The 16,081-nt window shown below is 44.3% G+C and overlaps 1 protein-coding gene and 1 long non-coding RNA gene across 7 annotated transcripts in view; one reads left to right on the top strand and one right to left on the bottom strand.

Annotated features, from left to right (window-relative positions):
• SH3D19 (SH3 domain containing 19) overlaps positions 1-16,081 on the top strand; it is a 61,870-nt gene that overhangs the window by 13,314 nt on the left and 32,475 nt on the right. For 5 of the 6 annotated variants that reach the window (XM_028745000.2, XM_028744999.2, XM_028744998.2 and 2 more), the window contains exons 2-3: positions 5,904-5,943; positions 14,576-14,616. In XM_028745000.2, coding sequence (XP_028600833.2) covers positions 5,904-5,943; positions 14,576-14,616 — 81 coding nt within the window. Of the gene's footprint in view, positions 1-4,219; positions 4,483-5,903; positions 5,944-14,575; positions 14,617-16,081 lie in introns of those variants that run through there. The other variant, XM_028745001.2, reaches the window with a different exon arrangement.
• On the bottom strand, positions 12,252-14,941 carry LOC114604660 (uncharacterized). The gene is made up of 2 exons (XR_003708387.2): positions 14,776-14,941; positions 12,252-12,810 (listed from the first exon to the last, which is right to left on the bottom strand). It is a non-coding gene; the product is annotated as an uncharacterized LOC114604660 (long non-coding RNA).

Raw genomic sequence — 16,081 nt, 5'->3', positions numbered from 1 at the left:
TGGCCACATGACCTGGAAGCTGTCCCTCGGACAGTAAAGCGAGATGAGCGCCGCAACCCCAGAGTCGGCCACGACTGGACCTAATGGTCAGGGGTCCCTTTACCTTAAGTGTGCATTGGCTTGCAGCTTTAAGGAGCATGCTACAGGCCAAACTAGGTATATATGGTATTCAGTAATTTCTTTACGGAAAGTAAAATTAATTATTTTAATAAGATACTGGAAATAAATGTCGAACTTCCTTCTGCTCCAGGTTCTCTAGATCCAGCCCAATGTCAACAACAAAATGGACTTTGTTGTGAGCTGGCCTTGGAGTTTTATGAACTGAATGTTAACATACAATAACAGAACTACTGGGGTCTGCTTTGTAGGTTGGCACCAGCCCCATCAATTTGCACAGGGAGAGTATTTCGTCTTTTATTAACTGTGTAGTCATTGTTTATATGCTCCATTTTTAAAAAAAAGTACTCAAAGAGGTGTACAAAAAATAACAGTATAAGTACAATAATAACTTACTACTTAATAAACTTTAGCATATTGGTACAGCACTAACAGTTCAACAATTAATTTAAAACATGTCAAAGAAAATTAAGTGAGCATAAAGCTTACTAAAAGGCTGTTTAATTTCCAAAGCTGTCTTAAAACTAATGACAGCAGTAGCCAGCAACCCACCCATTTTATATACCTAGACCATGGGTAGGCAAACTAAGGCCTGGGGGCCGGATCTGGCCCAATCACCTTATAAATCCAGCCTGTGGACGGTCCAGGAATCAGCGTGTTTTTACATGAGTAGAATGTGTCCTTTTATTTAAAATGCATCTCTCGGTTATTTGTGGGGCATAGGATTTCGTTCATTTATTCCCCCAAAAAATATAGTCCGGCCCCCCACAAGGTCTGAGGGACAGTGGACCGGCCCCCTGCTGAAAAAGTTTGCTGACCTAGACTCAAAAGTCCAGAACCCCCCTCACAGTACTTCTGGCAGCTGTTCCCTTATCAAGGCTCCTGTAACAGGTGGATGAGGCATGATAGGTGTAAGCAGCCATTCCCTGCCCCTGCCCTGTAAGGTATGTGTCAGGGGCTGGCAGGACACTGACAAGTGTGCACCAGGAGAAGGGGGGCTGGAGTCTGACTCGGGAGACGAGGACAGTGATCTGTGGGGGGCTGTACAAGCCAAGAGGCAGGAATCAGAGGCAGGGGAAGCTTCAGAGCTGGGGGAAGAGGAGGAAAAGGCAGGCCAGGCAAGTGAAGGACCGGGTGCTTTCCCACCCTTCCCTGCACCACGGTCTCTTCGAACCAGGAGAGAATTGAATGAAGAAGATCAGAAGCAGCTTCCATTCAGGTGTAGTCTCCAACAGTGTACAGCGTATAATCATTTGCTAGGAATGGAAAGATAACATGTGGTATGCTCTGCCAGAACTTAGTGGCATACTGCTAAGATTGGCACATGCCCAATAGAAAATCCTGAAGAATGTTTGCATACCGTTGAGAGATGGTGGTGGTGGTGGTGTATCACCTCCATTGATGTGAAAAATGTCAACAAGAAGCTGTTTGCTAAGTTGAACATGGCATGGTGGTTCCACGAATGGATGCTGCTGTTAAGCAGCATATAAAGAGAGTAACCTATGAGAGGCTGGTCACACCTGGGGCCAGACAGTGCTACCTTCATTCTCCAATACACTGGGTCTGCACTCGGATGATGGGCTTTATAGAAATCAGTCTCTGACGTTTCTCAGATTTGCTATGAGCTGCCCTCTTGTGGCCTCACAAAAGGCTGTCAGAAGTGCTGCAAGGGGGGGGGGGGGAGCTTTCCATGCACAGCTCAGCTCCCTTGTGAGGGGAAATGGTCCGGCAATTAAGTTCAGTAACCTGAAAACATTCAGCATAGATGCTTATTAAATTAAAATCTAATGTCGCATTTTAAATGCCAAAGTTTAACTTTAGCTAATGGGGCCTCCTGCTGCTGCCGCGCCGCCAGAGTACGATTTCTGTTCTCATCCTGAAGCAAAGTTCTTAACCCGAGGTACTATTTCTGGGTTAGCGGAGTCTGTAACCTGAAGCGTATGTAACCTGAAGCATATGTAACCCGAGGTACCACTGTATAGAGCAGTGTTTCCCAACCTTTTTTGGGCAAAGGCACACTTGTGTCATGAAAAAAATCTCGAGGCACACCACCATGCCAGATGGGGAAAGGTCACTTTTTACTTATGTAAAAAAATAATAAAAAAATAGGAACAGCATAGAAGGTAATGGTAGATGACTGTTAGGGTCTCCCCCCAAATGCAGAATTCTATTAATATCTTCCTTAGCGAGCCGCGTTAACCCCTGTAATGCTTTCTATAGAGTAAGCATAGGGGACACTGGGGGATGTGGAACCAAGGGGGCAGTGGGCCAAAAGAGTTCGGGATCTACTGCTTTAAACAGAAATAAGAGCCAGTGGGTTCTTCCTTTTTTAAAGTATCGTTTCAGCGGGGACAGCAGTCCGGATTTCCAAAAAGCGGCGCTTTTTTGCGTCTGAGCAAAGAAGAGAGAGAGGGGAAAAAAGAGAGAGAGATTGATTTGTGGCTGCGCAAAGGGGGGAGGAGCCCAGGAGTAAAAGTAGGAAGGACGAAGGGAGGGGAAAGGAAAGTTAATAGAAGGAAAGGCGGGTGGGAGAGAAAGAGAAAGAAAGAGGGAAGGAAGGGGGGAAGAGAAGTGGAAAGGAGGGAGACCGAGGCGGGGGAGAAGCGTCTGGAGAGTTGCTCCGAAGTTTGGGGGGCCGCGGGGGTGGGCGCGCGCCCCAGGAGGCGGAGGCCAGCCCGGGCTGGGAGCCGCGCCGCGGCCCGGGGGCGGTAGGCGGACCGCAGCTCCTAGGATGTGGAAAGGGGACGGCGGCGCAGGGGGAGGAGACCCGCACGGCTAGGGCAGCGCGCAGGGGGAGGGGAGCGGGCCGGAGGCGGGCGAGGGGGGCCGCTATCCCGCGTGCCGCGAACATGGCCTCCTTCCCCGCGGGCCCCGCCGAGCCCCCCGGCTGGGGAGGGCGGCGCGCCCCCGCCGCCGGAAGAGAGCAGAGGCAGGAGGAGGAGGACGGAAGGCGCTGCCGAGGAGGCGCGCCAACTTCTGCCAACTTCGGCGCCCGCCCCGTCGCCGCAGGCTCCTCCCGGCCGAGAGCCAGAGGACGGCGGCGGAGCAGGAGGAGGAGGATCGGGTTTGGCGACGGCTGCTGCGTCCTCTCCAAGCGCGGGGCTGGCCTCCGCCGCACCCGATCCTCCGCGCTCGCCCGCTTCTCGGCGGAGCAGGTCTCGTGCGGGTGCGAGGCGCTGCTGCAGGCGGGCGACCCCGGCCGGCTGGGCCGCTTCCTGGGCTCGCTGCCGCCCGACGCCGAGACGCCGTGCGACTCGCCCGCCTCCCTCCCACGGCACACCAGGCAACGTCTCGCGGCACAGTAGTGTGCTGCGGAACACCGGTTGGGAAACACTGGTATAGAGAACAGAAATCGTGCTCCGGCGGCGCGGCAGCAGCAGCAGGAGGCCCCATTAGCTAAAGTGTTGCTTCAGGTTAAGAACAGTTTCAGGTTAAAAACAGACCTCCAGAACGAATTAAGTTCTGAACCCGAGGTACCACTGTACTGACTCTCCAGAGCTGTCTGCTCTCAGCACGATCCAAATCCACCAGTGGTGGAGAGGCTACTTATGTATTGTGGTGTACATAGCAGTATCACTATCTAATCCTTTGGACTTGACTTTTGGCACAGTTGTCAAAAACCTTGGCCACTGCTACGCTTCTTGAAGAAGTACATTTCTTTTCCAGATATGGGAAATATTTCAGATTCCAATGTGTCAGACTCACATTTTTATGTGCCTGAGATTTATCTGTCTTCTTTCTGTATATATTAGCAGCAAGTTGTGGGACTAGTACAGCTATAAAAGTTTGGTTTTATAGAATGATTATCCTGTATAAAACTGGAAATCTGTGTGACTTGCCTTTAAAAACATTCTTTCTTGCTAGAATCAAGTTAAGCAGAATGTATATGCATTGTTCTGAATGTATATACTGTATTTAAGCTGCACGGCCTTTTAGTTTCTTGGGTAGTTCTCTTTTTTTAAGCTCCTTTTTTCTTTAAAAAAAGAGTTTGGACACTGTTGTGTTTCACGTGCTGTTCGTCCTCCCGTTTTAAGCAGCAAATTGCAACTCCATCTGAACCATTTCCTGTTTAAACAAAGAATGAAAGGGAAAAGGGAATAACATTAACTTCCTGAATGACAGCATTCCAGTTCTGAGACTGGCCACGATGCAGCTGCCAATCAGAAACAGGCCTCGGAGGGAAGCGCTGGGATGCTGTTTACATGTTCTGTGATTTCTCCTTCTCGCTTCTGATGTCGTCCAACTTGGAAAGTTCTCTTGGTTTGTTGCTGCTACATTTCTGTGTAAATAGCTAGGACTTTAATTCCCACATCAAATGGAAATCGAACTGAAAGGAAAGGGCTGCTCGTACCTCTGTAGCTTCAGGTAAGGCAATTGCCAGGTTAAATTGTTGTGATGAAAGAGAGAGCTTTTCCTGTGTCTCTGAGCAACTTTTTATGATTGTGGCTTGAAAAGTTGTCGTTAAACAGCAATGTTAGTTTTGATGAAATACAGTGAAAAGCATGTCAGAAATAAACGGCAGAAGTGTCGTGTTGCTGTAGTATAGATGTAATAGTGGTGTTTATAAACTGAAAATGTATTGGTTGCTGGGGAATAGGTGGTAAATCACTATATTGTTTTGTCTAGCAAAATAGAAAGACCAAATAAAGACTGAAAACTACAGCAGAACTAGAGGCAATATTTCATCTGTGCAATGTAGATGAATGTGCTTATATGTTGTCTTTGTGCGCATAGTGTCAACATTTATCTTAATGCAAGATAGGGTGTGTTTTTTAAAAAAATAAACCTGGTTTGACATGAACTAAAAGAACTTTTTTTGGTTAAGAATTTCATTCAGTTAGAAAAGCATTTTTAGAAGATTGGTTTTGATATAGAAAAGGAACATTGATTGGTATGTGTGTATATATATTTGTTGCATTTATAAAATATAACATACTTATATAGCCTTCCAAAAAGGAACGGAGGGGGGAAATTGTGGGCTAATGGAAATAAAGGCATTAAAAATAAATGAGCCTTTGTCAATAAACTGAGGGATCCAACCAATCGAATTTGTTGTAATAGAACACTGCGTAATTCTCTTTTGGGATTTACATACTGGGAAGAGTTTCTCCCCAAAATCCCTATCACACTATAGTGATTGGGTGGGTCCAGTTATAATGAAATGAACTACATATTCTGTCGCCTGTGCAATGAAATCATTATTTGGATTTCTGAAAATAAATTTAAAAATGCTTTGAACCACAGTATGCCTATAGAAGCAACAACGGGGCAAGTTAACTGGAAATGCCTGTTAATGGTGGCTGCCTGTGCAGAGATGTTTTTAAGAACATAAAAGGACTTCGGTTAAGGCAGTCTGTCTTTGCAGGAATGGCTGCAGCCACCACTCATTTCTCCCAGCCTTTTAGCAGAGTCTGCCAGCTGTGATTCATGGAATGATATTTTTTTTTTAATGTGCTGACTAATCCAGTGGTTTTCTTTTCCATTGCTCCCTCACTTTCTTTGCGAAACAAAATTCTGTTGCTTTTCAGAATGGCAAATGTTGAGCACAAAAAGTAAAGTTAGTAAACATGGATAAAGTTGCGTTTCAAAAGGCTGCCCTTAACAAATGCTGAGATTGCTGGCCTCTTCTTTGCTCTCAGGCAAACGGCTCTTAAAGAGGGCAAGCAAATTTACCTTCTTCTTTACAGATTTTTTAAAAAATGTAAAGTGAATCATGATGGTGTGCTTTACTTAAGCAGTGCTAAATTTAAACTAACACATTTCCCTGTATGTCTTCTCTCTTCCAGATCGTTCTGAAAGAAATAAGCCTGACCACCGCTCTTCAGGGTGAGATCTTTGTTACTGCTTTTATTTCTTTTTGTGTGCTTTTGAATAGGATGGAAATCTGGAAAGTAAATATATATTGAAAAAAATAAGTTTTCTATTCTAGTTTTCTATTCTGTTCCAGTAATTTAAATAAGTACAGACTGCCACATTGAACCTTTTATTTTTTTTATATAATGGACTAAATGTTTCATAGGGTCCAGATGTGTTCTCTTTCCACTTCCTGCCCCCATTTTAACTTTCTTTTCACTGTACAGGAAAAACAAAAGGCTTACTTTAAAAGGTGCACAAATTTAACAGTTGGTGACCAAAGATTTTTTTGATAATATAAGAATTGAAATAGCAAGTGGACTCTCCTTCCTTGGAGGTTTTAAAGCAGAGGTTTGATGGCCATCTGTCATGTATGATCTCATTGAGATTCCTGCATTGCAGGGGGTTGGACTAGATGACCCCCAGGGTGCCTTTCCAACTCTACAGTTCTGTGATTGCAAGTTCTGTTTTTAAGCAAAAGAGTGAAACTAGGCAGGAATTATCGGGGTTCATCAATAAGGTCCACCACAACCCCAAACCCAATCATTAAGCTATAAGAGGAGTGTGCAAATCAATACCATCTCATAACTTTTGGATTCTCATTTGGGTTACATGTTTACCTCAGAATAATTCAACTAATTGTTTTAAGACCTGAGGTTGTATCTAACGCTGCAGCTCTGCAGGTGCAGGGGACTTTTGTGTATACAGTCATACCTCTGGTTACGTCCGCTTCATGTTACGTTCTTTCAGGTTACGTCCTGCGGCGACCCGGAAGTACTGGAAAGGGTTACTTCCAGGTTTCGCCGCTCGCGCATGCCATGCGCAGACGCACCGCTGCAGGTTGCGCTCTTTTCATGTTGTGAACGGGCCTCTGGAACGGATCCCGTTCACAACCAGAGGTACCACTGCAGTGGCGTAGCGTGGGTTGTCAGCACCCGGGGCAAGGCAAGTAATTTGCGCCCCCTAACCCGTGGATTTGTGCCCCCAACCCGTGGATTTGCGCCCCCTAACCTGTGGATTTGCCCTAACCCCAGATGTTGCGCCCAGTGCGGCCGGCCCCCCCTGCACCCCCCACGCTACGCCACTGTACCACTGTACAATGGAATTTTGTCCCTTTGGGTTTCTTTCCAACTCTACAGTTCTGTGATTCTTCTTCCTCTCCTCCCCACTCCAGACCTGAAACAGATGGGGGCAGGGGGCAGAGCTGGGGAGGGACAAAAACAGTGCAGCACTGGATACAATCCCTTATATTTTATCCTAAACATTCATGTTCTTTCTTTTGCTCCTGCTTCTTACTTTTTGTACAGCATTGCACTTCCTGCCCCCTATTCATTTACTCCTATTTTCATAATCAAACTCTCCCTTTTTGCGAGAGAATAAATGAAACAGTATGAATATGAAACTGAGAAAACTGCACTCACGCAATAGTCAGCTGACATCTGCTCTCTCAGGGCCTTTCCTCTACTGAATTCTGGGGCCGAGTTAAGTTTGGCTTCTTTCCAAAGACTCCAGCAAATTCCTCTTGGCCAAATCTCACAGCCAGCACTCGTCTAAGCTGTGGTGGACAAACAAATTGTGTGTTTTAGGAGAGGGCTGACCTTTGAAAAGTGCTAACAGGGTAATGATGCATGCTTACCACAGGTCTCTGTTGTTGGTGGCAATATTGTCAACAAAGCAGCTGGAGCAGATAGCTGTGCCCCTGTATCCAAATGATGCCCCTTGCTTTCTCTGTCTTGTCATGGAGGTGGAAAGAATAGGAGGAACGATAAAGCAGCAAAGAGATCTAGGTCTGCTGCTCATTCTCCTGCTTTGTACTATCCCTATCCCTCTCATCTTTAGGATTAGGTTTCCATACTTATTCTGTTTCTTATAAATATTCATCCTGATCATGCAGATTTTAATACGGAAAAATGATGGAACACAGTGCACCGTGTTAGAGTCACAGTGTTCGGTTGAAAGAGCCAAGGAACTGTCTATTGCCATAGGCTTAAAAAAAAAACAAAGAGCAGAAACAGGTTGGGGTGACCTGGGGTAGGGATTTGTTTCTGTTTCCAGTAATGGTAGCTAACGAGGTTCTGACTGTGATATGCATGCTATTCACAGGAATGAATGCTAAACATTTTTAATGTATTTATTGTATGTCAGCTATGACGCTTGTTGTTGGCATCATCTGTCTCAGAAGACAGTGGAAGAAGGCACCTTTGAGGGTAGAGTTCAGTGCCTGCTGTGGGTATGGAGACCGATACAGGAAAGACATATTTTGTTGCAGTGGGGGCAGATGAAGGCATCCAATTTTGCTGCTATTGGCGTTTTTTTCTCTCTGTGCTCCTCCCAAGAGTTATTCCTCCTCTGGTTATTGCTATGCATACATGACTTGACTGTCTGCCTCCAGGCACCACAATTGTCTACAAAGGATTCTCATGCATCCGGGTTAATGTTGCCAGCCTTCATGTCACACTTGCAGACATTATTGTAACGCAGAGTTGTTCTGCCAACAGACCTAGTGCCTGAAGCCAGCTCCCTGTCCTTGCTGATCCTGCCATCTTCCGTTCTGTATACATGACCAAGCTGGCATAGACATCACTGAGACAGAAGTGTGAACGTGCTGGGAATGTAGGCTTGGGATAGAACAGCTTTGTTTGAGACTCTCCTGCGATGTGTTGCCCACAATCTTTCTGACCCAGTGCTTGTGGAAGGCATTGTTGCCCACGTCTCACTTCCATAAAGCAGTATGCTCAACACACAAGCCTAGTAGACCTCAGTATAACATTCTCTCATATCCTTTTGGAGATGCAATTTGTCTAGACAATTGGTTTGTGCTTGTAAAAGTTTCTGTCAAGACAAGATACGGCTCATATAAGTGAGAACACCAAAGGCATAAATGGGCAGTCTGCTTGTCTGGCGAGGAGGGTTGTTTTGGAAATTTTTTTGCACAAACTTCAGTCTACATCTGTCAGCCGAAAAGCTAGAATCTTAAAGGAGGGTGGAGTATCCTGTAGGGAGGAATCTATGGGGGGGGGCGGACATGACCAAGCTATAAGGTGGTATTCAACTGAGTAGACCCACTAAAATGAATAAACATGACTAAGGTCCATTAATTTAAATAGGTATATACTGTGAGTAAAACTGAGTATACAAAGCCCTTAACAACTTGTGAGCAGTTTACCTATAAGAGCCGTCTTTCCCATAGGGCTTAGTGGTGCGTTGCACCAGGGCGCTGGCCTCTCAGGGGCGCCCCAGCAAGTGGTGGAGCTGCACGGCTTTGCTGGCGGCCTCCCCTTTCCTTGAACGCCCGCCAGCTGTGCCCCGCCAACCATAAGGCTGGCGGGGGTGCACCTTCCCTCCCAAGCCTCCTTGGGAGGAGAGCGATCCCCGCAGAGGCTTAGGATGGAAGCTGCACCCCACCAACCATATGGCTGGCGGGCACGCAGCTTCCCTCCCAAGCCTCTGCAGGGATTGCTCTCCTCCCATGGAGACTTGGGAGGGGCGCAACTTCACTCCCAAGCCTCTGCACGGATCGCTCTCCCGCAATGGCATGGGGGAGAGTTGCGCCCCCCCCCTTGGCCGGCAGTGCGCAGCTACGGCCACCCCAATACTATCCGTGGTAATTTGGGGGCACTGGGCGGATATTTGCACCCTGGCGCCGCATCTGCTGAAGACGGTCCTGGTGTCTGTCTAGTTGGCTATTTTGCTTTTCTTTTCCACACTGCTTTTCTTTCTCTTCCACATAAGCATTTGCTGCAGAACTTTGGCCTCTTTCCCCATCTTGCCTTGTAGTAACCTCACTCATAATGTGCCATTTAGAAAACATTTTTGAGAGATGAGTGCTCTCTGAAGAAACGTCATCAGGTCATCAGTAAGCAAGTTAAAGCAAAGAGGCCCCCCTTTTCTGTCTTCTCTAACCCGTCCCCAAGAAAATGTTTGTTCCAGAGGGTCTCCCAGTCCATTTGATACAACCCAGCGATTTGTTCTTTTTAAACAGACACTTAAGCTTAGAACTAGAATCTGCTTGCCTTTTGCTTTTTAAATAAAATATATTTGAGTTCTTTTAAAGCTTAACATTTAAAAAATCCCCAAAAGTTTTTGTTTTGGAAAGTGTACTTTCAGAAATCACTTTGTTAAATATAATCTGTGGAGTACTGTATAATCTATGGAAATATTTATTTTTTTAAAAAAAGATAATCTTTGTACCTATTAATCTTATTTAATGTTATTTTCAAAATGCAATTGAGAACTAAGAAATACACAGGAAGGGTGACTTGAAATACTTTTCAGAACACTCAGCTCCATTAAGAAGATGCATACTAAACAATACTGTAGCCTCTTTCCAGTTTGCTTTCAGCATATTATTAGAGATACATGTAGTTTTCCAGAACAAAAAAGAATTGTGATTCCTTGGTTGGTATTTTACCTTATAATACAGTACAGTATATTATTATCTAGTCCAGATGACATTCAAATAACTAGAGTTTTGTTTGAAAAGCATCGCTAAAATGAATGGAGAGCTGTAATTTAGGAATGCATAAATTGGAACAGAAAGAGAAGCGAATTTCCAAGGCAGATTATTTGATGACCTCCTGACACCATAGAATAGAGGCCCTCTCACAGCTAACATTTTAGGAAACTGAAGGCAAAATTACTTTCTAAATGCTGCGTTGAAAGTACATTTAAGTGCTGAAGAGACACCTCTGCTTTGTATATTTTGATACATGCAATTAACATACCGTCTTTTTCTGTGTATAAGACTAGGTTTCCCCCCTAAAAAAATAATGTCCAAAATTAGGGGGGCATCTTATATCTCCCCACATTTTCTTAAATTTGAGTCCCCCCAAATAGGGGGTGTCTTATACATGGGAGCGTCTTATAGATGGAAAAATATGGTAATTTGGCATTTCATTTCCATGACCACTGTAGGTATCAGATGCAGTTCAGGGACACGTTGTTGGTATATTGATCTTCCCATGCCCCCTTCCTCCTCCCAGACAGATGCCTCTGATGCTCATAGGGCTAAAGGTAAAGGTAAAGGTACCCCTGCCCGTATGGGCCAGTCTTGGCAGACTCTAGGGTTGTGCGCCCATCTCACTCAAGAGGCCGGGGGCCAGCGCTGTCCACAGACACTTCCGGGTCACGTGGCCAGCGTGACATCGCTGCTCTGGCGAGCCAGAGCCGCACACGGAAACGCCGTTTACCTTCCCGCTAGTAAGCGGTCCCTATTTATCTACTTGCACCTGGGAGTGCTTTCGAACTGCTAGGTTGGCAGGCGCTGGGACCGAACCATGGGAGCGCACCCCACCGTGGGGATTCGAACCGCCGACCTTTCGATCGGCAAGCCCTAGGCGCTGAGGCTTTTACCCACAGCGCCACCCGCGTCCCATTCTCATAGGGCTACTTCAGCCTAAATATTTCTGGCTGTCCTGCTGTATGTGGAAGTGGAGGAAAGATAGTCAACATTAACAGTTTTGATGACTGCATTTCAAGTTGGGGTGGAAGTGGGTTTTGCTTTGTTAGAGGTATTTTTCTTTCTGGTGAATATTCATTTCTGGTATGGTAGAATTGTAGTCATGGAGAGTTAGCACAGCAAAGTTTGGTGTTTCATTAGTACAGCTCTGCATGCAATGTTGCTGCATCTGGAAGGGCAAGTTTAGAAGAGGTGTGGTTGTATTACACCAATTTAGAATTTCTGAGCCAGGCATCTTCTTCAAAGGTCACACACTTATAAGTTTGTGTTTCTAATGCCATAAAGGGTGTAACTCAACTGAGTCAGCAGCTACTTGGAACAAGTTGTTGCTGTGTGGAGAGATAACTTTTGCTTTTTGAAATACTGGTTCATCTTAAAGTATCACTGGTAACAGATTCCAGAAGGCTAGCTAGGTTAGTCTGTTGCAGCATAAACAGTGTCTCCTTTAAAGACAAAATTCAAAGGCAAGAGGAACTGGTTGCTGGTTTGTTGATTTTGCAAGCTCGTTTAGAGAACTCCTTTTTGCACATGACAAAGACATGTTGGGCTCTGGTGCACAAAACTATGCTTCATGGTATCATAAATCTGTCAACATTTTATAGTGGCATGGGACTTTGTTGCTAAAAATAATTTGTTTGTGTTTTTTTCTTTTCTATTACGCACAAATTGGGTGGAATACCATTTTTGTGTGTGTGATGTTATTGTTTCCAAGACACATCTGTGTTATTGAGGTGATGTTGGTGTGCAACCCATGGTGTCTAATATAAAGCTTTTATCCCAATGATTACTGTTATTGTTGCACGATGTTGAAATGGGTGAGGGCTTATGATTAATGTGAGCCTTTTAATAGTGTGCTGAAACCACAAACTATTCAAGCTTGAACTAGTGTTTAAAAGCTAAACTAATCAGGGTAGATTGCAGCTAACACTCACGAAGGGCAATACATAATTATATACACTCACAGGAATATTGGTATACAATGGAAACAGAAAGTATATAGAATACAGAAAGTAAAAAACGTTTACGACCCTTATTTGCAAACTAAAGTTTAACTGGAGTTATAAATTGAATTGTGCAAGAGGTAAAGGGCCAAGAAACCACCCAATGACTCACTCCTGTGAAAGCCAACTCAAATCAATCACAGGGCTGTTTAACCCTTCGGTCATCATGGGAACATCAACAGATGTTTTGGCATAGTTTTCTCCCCTGTTGCTTGGAAATGAGCAGCTCCGGTTTGTAAGGCTTGTGTGTGTTGTTGTTGAGGGGAAAGATCCTTTCGTCTGCATCACAGGATCTGATTTTTGCCTGGAGCTGGCAGACCGTACCATTTGTGATCGATGGTGAGAATACCATTTTTTGGGGGGTGTGGCAGGAAGGGAATCCTGTAAGAAAATAAGAAAACACATCTGATTCTAATATAGCCTGCTGCCTGTTGTGCTACTTTTCTACTTGCAGGGAGCTGGGGGTTCAATAAAGGAGCATTCAAAAACATTGTCTACTTTCAATGTTCTACCTCCACTGTCAGAGGTAGTTACAGATAGGTAGCCGTGTTGGTCTGCCATAGTCAGAACAAAAAAATTCCTTCTAGTAGCACCTTAAAGACCAACTAAGTTAGTTCTTGGTATGAGCTTTCGTGTGCATGCACACTTCTTCAGATACCTGTCAGAGGTAGTATGTTTCTGAATACCAGTTGCTGGAAACCACAGGAGGGGAGAGGGCTGTTGGATTCTGCTTGCATGCTTCAGCAGAATGGTGGACTCAATTGGTCATTGGCCGGATCTAGCAGAGCTCTTCTTACGTTCTTAAAATGTGCTACTGCACTTTCAGTCTGAAGTGTTGCATTCCATTGTCCCATCTTAAGAATTCTAGCATTAATTCTGTTGCATGAGAGAATAGTGATCTGGCAGACCTTCTGCTCACATTTAGAGCAGGAGATTTTTTAAAAAATCTCTTCCCACGTTTTGGAATACAAAACTGAAGTTTATTTAAAAGGGAAGGCACTGACTGTCCCAGACTCTGTTGCTCTTCACTCTGGCGACAAGGAAATTAAAATACGTTTTGCTTGTGCCTCAGTTGTACAGGGGAAAATGGTTAAGTCTTTGGGATCTGTTATTATGTTTTGGATCTGGTTGCTTTTCTCCTCCTTGAGGCAAAGAAAATAAAAACTGAACCTAGTACCTTAGTACAGGCCTAAAATAGGACTTATATCCTTGTAAGATAGATATGGAATTTAAATTTTAAGTCCTGAAATTACTAGGACATCAAGAACTCATAGGGGTACAGAGGTAGAACAGTGAAAGAAGGATTTTTTTTATTGCCTTCTCCATGTGAGGTCAGGGGGACCTGACACACCAAAAGTTGAGTAATTGTTATTGTAATAATGGGGGGAAATAGCTCTCTATTCCAAATTAAGTAAAGAGACTGAGGCTGCCGGTGCTCATTATCTCAGAGCAATCCCTGCCTTATTCCTAGGATTTATCCCTGAGTATAATGTCTTGTTTCAAGCTGTTGCATACCCCATTAAAATACTGGTTTCCTGAAGCAGCAGGTTTTAAGATTGGATGCATACAGCTTTTCCAGTACCCAATGGAACAATCCCTACATCTTTGCTGGGGCTTTCCATAGACAGTTTTGGTCAGTTTGTGAATTTCGCTCCTATAAACAGGTGTTGGCAAGCTTGAGCTCATAAAGGAGCCTTAGCATAGGGGAGATGGAGCCCATTGTTGGAAAGAATAGTTCTACATAGTTCCATTTTTCCTTGCACCATATCCTCTAGATTTTCCATTGAATACTTTTTTAAAATTTCCCATTAAAGGAATGAGGGCTTTTGAGGGAAGTAGTAAATGGAAAATGTCATCGTAGCTGGAAAAAATGACTTTGAACTGCAATCAACCACACTTGTTAAAATTATCAGAAAGAGATAAGACTGGTCTTCTTTTGGTATTGTGCAATGATTCCACAGTAGTTTCCCTACTTTTATTTACTTCAGTAAATAAACTAGAATTTCACTTCGCTACAAAATGAACAATTTTATAGGTAGTGATAATTAGGGATGTGTGTAGAAGAATTCCCCCCTGTTTTTCTGTTACCTTTTAGGACAATGGGTACTGATATTTTGTTTTGTTTTGTTGTCTTCTCCTTTTCAAGCCAAGGCCCCCTGTCATCCATTAAAGCAGCAATCAAGAGAAGTAAGTATACTTTCAGACTGCTCTCTACACCTTCTGAGCAGGTGTCTTAACTTTTATGACAACGAAAATGATTGTTGTAGCTTCATTAAGCAGATTGCAAATGCATTTGTTTTGTCTTGTAGTTGTTGAGAAGTAGCTGCCAAACTAACATTTCTTTACCTGCACCGTGGCTTGAAGTTGTCTTGCTTCCACAATTAAGATAAATACTCAAAGGACTCGGCCAATTAGTCTGAACTGGAAGTGAAAGTTTCCAAACTCCTCCTCACTGCTGTGCTAGAGAGGGAGGAGAAAGAGGGAGTGTACAAATTCAGGGGTTCTTAAGAACATGAGACTGATGATCTTGTCTCACATTATTTACCCACCATGGCTCACCACTGTGCCTGTGGGAAGCTTAAAGGAGCACAGGCTGCTAAGTTAAAATGGTTGAAAGGAAAGGTCTGTCCCTCCCTGCTAAGCAGAATGGTTGGCTTCTGTTGGGAGTCCAAGAAGGCAAGGGTTGGGTGGTAGCTTGTGTAGGCAAGCTAATGGAATGTCCTTACTTTCTCTCCCCATCCTAAGCGGCTACATTAAAGGCCATTTTCTATTCTTCTCACCAATGCATGACAGAAAGTGGGAGCAATGCTGCTCCACTTCGTTTTGGCTCGACATAAAACTATCCTCCTACTTCTCTATCCTCCTACTTTTGAGACTACAATTCCCACCATCCCTGACCACTGGTCCTGCTAGCTAGGGATCATGGGAGTTGTAGACCAAAAACATCTGGAGAGCCGAGGTTGAGGAAGTATGATGTAGAACTACGTCAGGAGCACTGTTACATCAGTATTTCGAAAAGTCACTCACATACAGGCTAGACCTGTTTGTGGAGTTGGGAGAAGAAGGTTCTTCCAAAGAGAGTTTCTCCTCCTTTCAACTCCTTTCAAGGAAGGAAGGAAGGAAGGAAGGAAGGAAGGAAGTTCTCTAAGTGCCTGCCTGCCACCTCTCCCAGCTGTATGAACAGTACTCTGGCATGAGTAAAGATGAAGCAGCTCTGGCCAAGAAGATTGAAATACGGCCTGTGCCATCTTTAGTATGTGGGATGGGATCACACCCTACTTTGATGAATGAACTGCAGGCTAACCCAAGTCTGGCCAAGTTTGAAATTAAACTATCCCATTTTCTTTCTCCCTTTTCAGTCAACGATTCTGAACTCTCCCGTTCTTTATATCAGTACTTCATTCTCTCTAACTAGCTGGAGTTAATGCTTACCAGGAATTACTTCCCTTGTTTCATTTGTTTTGTCTTGCACTAACCATATTTTGCATGTATCACAAATGTATTCCCCATGACTGATTCCATATAAAAACAACTTTTTCCAAACTTTTTTTTGCCTGTGTCCAAGAGTTACTCTAGTTTTTGGTCCCTATTATTACTCTGTAGATAGGTGGCACTGTGATCTAAACCACTGAGCCTCTTGGGCTTGCCAATC

The sequence above is a fragment of the Podarcis muralis genome, chromosome 9 (assembly GCF_964188315.1).
Source record: "Podarcis muralis chromosome 9, rPodMur119.hap1.1, whole genome shotgun sequence".
NCBI classification, from domain to species: Eukaryota; Metazoa; Chordata; class Lepidosauria; order Squamata; family Lacertidae; genus Podarcis; species Podarcis muralis.
Note: the sequence above shows the minus strand (reverse complement) of the source record. Positions and strands in the feature narration are given on the sequence as shown.